This window comes from Macadamia integrifolia, unplaced genomic scaffold (genome assembly GCF_013358625.1).
Source record: "Macadamia integrifolia cultivar HAES 741 unplaced genomic scaffold, SCU_Mint_v3 scaffold3274, whole genome shotgun sequence".
Lineage (NCBI taxonomy): Eukaryota > Viridiplantae > Streptophyta > Magnoliopsida > Proteales > Proteaceae > Macadamia > Macadamia integrifolia.
This window is the reverse complement of record NW_024869353.1, coordinates 1,874-6,093: the sequence shown is the minus strand read 5'-3', so window position 1 is coordinate 6,093 and position 4,220 is coordinate 1,874. Positions and strand designations below refer to the sequence as shown.

At 37.9% G+C, this 4,220-nt stretch overlaps 1 protein-coding gene across 1 annotated transcript; it reads left to right on the top strand.

Annotated features, from left to right (window-relative positions):
* Positions 1–2,916: 2,916 nt before the first annotated feature.
* LOC122067958 lies at positions 2,917–3,799 on the top strand (the record flags this gene model as incomplete). The annotated part of the gene is made up of 2 exons (XM_042631788.1): positions 2,917–3,003; positions 3,455–3,799. Coding segments are annotated over exons 1-2 (432 nt in total), but the record flags the coding sequence as incomplete, so codon positions are not given.
* Between the last annotated feature and the right edge of the window lie 421 nt (positions 3,800–4,220).

Genomic DNA, 4,220 nt, shown 5'->3' with positions numbered 1-4,220 from the left:
CAAGGGGACCCAGTCCGAGCCGAATAAGAGGGTTCATCAATAATATGTAGGCTTTCTTCTCTAAGTCGTTGCAGGTTCTCTGAGATCATGTGGATCTCCTACTTTTGCCGCTTAAATTCAACGGGGTTGATTTGGAAGGTTCTTTCTCTCTTTGCAATTAATTAAATGGGTCAGTCTCGGTCGACGATGGAAACTTCTCCTCTCTTTATTTCAAGACACAACCGAAAGGCTGGGAATCGGTTCAGCGGCTGGAAATAGAACATTTTATCCTTCGTAGGTAAAGAGATCATGTTCAAGTCCTTTGCATTCTCTTTATCAAACTATGTTCATACTTTAAATTGCCAAAAATGTTGTAACAAAATAATTAGAGGGGTAGTGATAGACTTATCTGTAGTGAACGGTAGATAATGCACTAACCTTGAGATGTAGTCCTTGTATCAGGTACAGAAGTTGAAGCAATAGAAAGTTCCATATGCTAGTACAGTAGGGTGAAGTCGTAAAAGATACTCTCCTTAAGGTGCTAAAGAGCCCCTAATTTGTGCATACAGGGTTGACCCGCTCTTTACCTCTAAAATAATCATAAAGGTTGCACTTCTAAGTGTGATTAGGAAAGGGAGTTCGTAAGCTATACTAAGAAATTCAAAGAGAGGGAGGAGAGAAGAAGAAATATAATAGAATACAATACATGAAATGTATTTGGTATGAGTGTACAAGACAGACATGACTCTCTAGATTTTTTGTATTTTTTCTAGCATGTTAAGCAATGGGTATTTATAGGCCCAAACGTACCTGTACGCTTATAGGTGGTGTATACAGGTATCTATCCCTTCATACATAGGGTATATCTGTTCTCTATAGGTGAGTATAAGTGTGTCACTTAACTACTATAATGTATTGATAAGTAAGGTCAAATATAGTCATTCACATTGATGGAATTTGGATTTTGGTTCCAAATTTCAAATTAAAATTTTGAATTTTGGAGCTAAAAAATATTTGAATAAAAAGTAAGGGAAAGGAGGACTCACACCCATGCACATGATTGAAAAAACACCCTAACAACCCCCACACATGAGAGAGTGGAGAGACTTCTCTCTAAGGAACCCTATGTCCCTTAAAAACTAATTCCTATATATATACACAAAGAAACTTTTACAATTTTCTAATGTGGGACTAAACTTTAGCTCTGATGCTTTTACTAGTACCAAAGAACTTGAACAAAGGAAGAGACTAGTTGTTTTGAAACTTAAAACTCCAACTATCCCTCCTCAAGTTTCAAAATAACAAGAATTACTAGGAAAAAAATTACTTAGTATATTAAAACATAATAGAATACATCGTTGTACGTGTCTTGCAGAATTGAACCTACACTAGGTCTAATGATCTTCGTAAAAGGCAAAACGCAATTTTCTAACCCTTATCCCAAAAGTTTCCAATGCCAGTAAGGTTGGACAATTTCAGCCAATTTGTTTGGGAAATTTTTTCTTCAAGCTTAATCGCAAAATTCTTTATACCCGTCCTGCTTCTCTTTTGCCTCGTCTTATATCTGAGGAGCAAGGAGCCTTCCAAAAGGATAAAATAATTTTTTCGAATATTAGTGTAGCATCTGAGCTTACTAACATGTTGTCTAGAAAATGTTTTGGTGGTAGTATGAGTTTGAAACTCAATATCCAAAAAGCTTTTGATACTCTTGAATGAAGCTTCTTGTTTGATGTTATGAAGAAATTTGGCTTTTCTGAAACCTGGATTGGTTGGATTGAACAAATTTTATGCTCAGCAAGGATGTCAGTTCTGATAAACGAGGGTCCTATGAGTTGTTTTGAAGTTGGCAGAGGTCTTCGGCAAGGTGCTCCTGTATCTCCAATGCTTTTCATTATAGCTGAAGAGGTTTTGTGTATGGGCCTTCGTGATTTATGTGAGAAATGCAAGATGAAATGCATTCCAGGACCAAGAGGTGTTAAAACTTCTTCTCATCTTCTCTATGCGGATGATCTGCTCATTTTCATTCAAGTGGATTTGTGTGGAATAAAGCATCTCAAATGCTTTTTGGATGCTTATTAAGCTTCTTCGGGACAATTTTTTTAATCTAGAGAAGAGTAAAATATTCTTTAACTCAATCCTTGACAATAGGAAGCAAAGGATCAAAGGGGTGCTAAAGATCCCAGAATGTAGTTTCCCAACCAGGTATCTAGGCATGGAGCTATGTAAAGGGCATGTTAAAAGGGGCGTGATTTTTCCATTCATGGATAAAATCAAATCAAGATTGGCGGGTTGGAAGGGCAGGCTCTTATCTTTAGCTGGAAGAGTGAAATTAGTGAAATCGGTGGTGAGTAGCATTCCTCTTCACAACTTCTCCATTCATCTTTGGCCTACTTCATCTGTAAAGATAATGGAAAGGTGGATTTGCAATTTCATCTGGAGCGGGGATTCTAGTTCCAAGAAGCTGATGACTGTGAAATGGGACTGTGTGTGTAAGCCCAAGAATGAGGGTGGGCTGAGTATCCGCCGCCTTGGAGATGTAAATCATGCCTTGCTATCTAAACTGAGCTGGTTTATTAAGACTGACAAATCATGGTTTGGCTGCTTTTCTTCATGCCAGATTATTAGCAACGGATGGATCACTTAAAAAATATATAGCCTCTTCCTCTATTGTGCCAGGTCTTCGACAGGTTTGGAGCTTTGTAAACAGTTCTGAAAGATGGATTGTTGGCAATGGTCATTCTATCAGTTTTTGGCACTAACATTGGATTGGGAGCCAGAGTATTCAAGATGAGTTATCATCCATCCATCCTCCTACCTCAAACTTGAATGCTAAGGTCGCAGACTTCATAGTAGACTGTTGTTGGGACCTGCCTACAGTAACTTCCCTTATTATAGCCACCATTTTTGCTCGCATTGAAGTGATTCCTCTCCGCACCAATGGAAGACAAAAGAATTTGGGCTTTGACTGAATCTGGGAATTTCTCAATTTCATCAGCTTGGGACAAGGTGAGAGTGAAAAGGGCGGTAAGTGGATGGAGTCCGTTAGTCTGGATGAAGGGTCTCATCCTCATCAATCAATTTTCGGGTGGTGGCTGGGTCATGATAGACTTCCCACAGATGATATGCTAATTAAAAGATCGATCCCATTGGTTTCCAAGTGTTCTTTATGTTACTAGAATGACAAATCTTTGCTCCATTTATTCCTAGAATGTGAGTATGCCTCTAGTATCTGGACATCTTGCTTGGTTTTTTCTCCTTGCAATGGGGCGGTTTCCTGTCCATTGAGGAACTATTTTCATGGTAGAGAAGAAAAGCTAGGATTATTCATTGCAGCAAGTTATGGCTTCCGCTAGCTATTCTAGTTCCCTATCACATCTTGGAGGAAAGAAATAAAAGGGTCTTTGACAATCAAATGCGTCCCACTTCCTCTGTGATAGCTGCGATTCTTTGTGACCTCCAAGAATATTCAATGCAGGTTGCAATTCAGGTATTCTCTGTGGCTGATCTGCTTGTTTCCAAAAATTTAATGGTGGTGGTAGCTAGATCCCCTACATCAATAATTTTGGAAATTACTTGGAAATATCCAGACTTGGGATGTTTTAAATTAAACAAAGATTGTTGTTCTCTTGGCAATCTTGGTCGCACTGGAGCAGGTGGAATTATAAGAAATGATAGGGGTCTTCCACTAGGTTGTTTTGGGAAGTTTGAAGGAATTGGTACAATTTTTTTTGCAGAATTTGCTACTCTCTTTGTGGGGTTGCAAATGGCTCAGGATAATGGAATTGATAGTTTATTGATTGAATGTGACTCACTGGCCATTGTAAGTTGTATAAAATATCAGTCTATTCTGTGGTGCTTTGAACAACAATGAAGGAATTTCAGACAATACCTAAACAAAATTCAATGGTGCATTACTCACTATTATAGGGAAATAAATTCAGTCGCAGATAAATTAGTGAAGCACGCTGCAACAAATAGAAGCTCTATGTTTTGGAACTATCTTCCAGCCTTTATAAATTATGATTTAAATTGGGACTTTCAATAGAGACCGAGGTATCGGTTTATGTAAGTTTCTATTGTAATTTTCTTTTGGTTGGATTTTTATCTCTGCTGATGGCAATGTCGAAGGTGAAATATTGATCCAATGGTTGTTATGTATTGTATTTCTCTCTATTTCCTCACTATTAATATTTTTCTCTTGCTGACTTTTAGCAAAAAAAAAAAAAGATCTTCATTGCAGA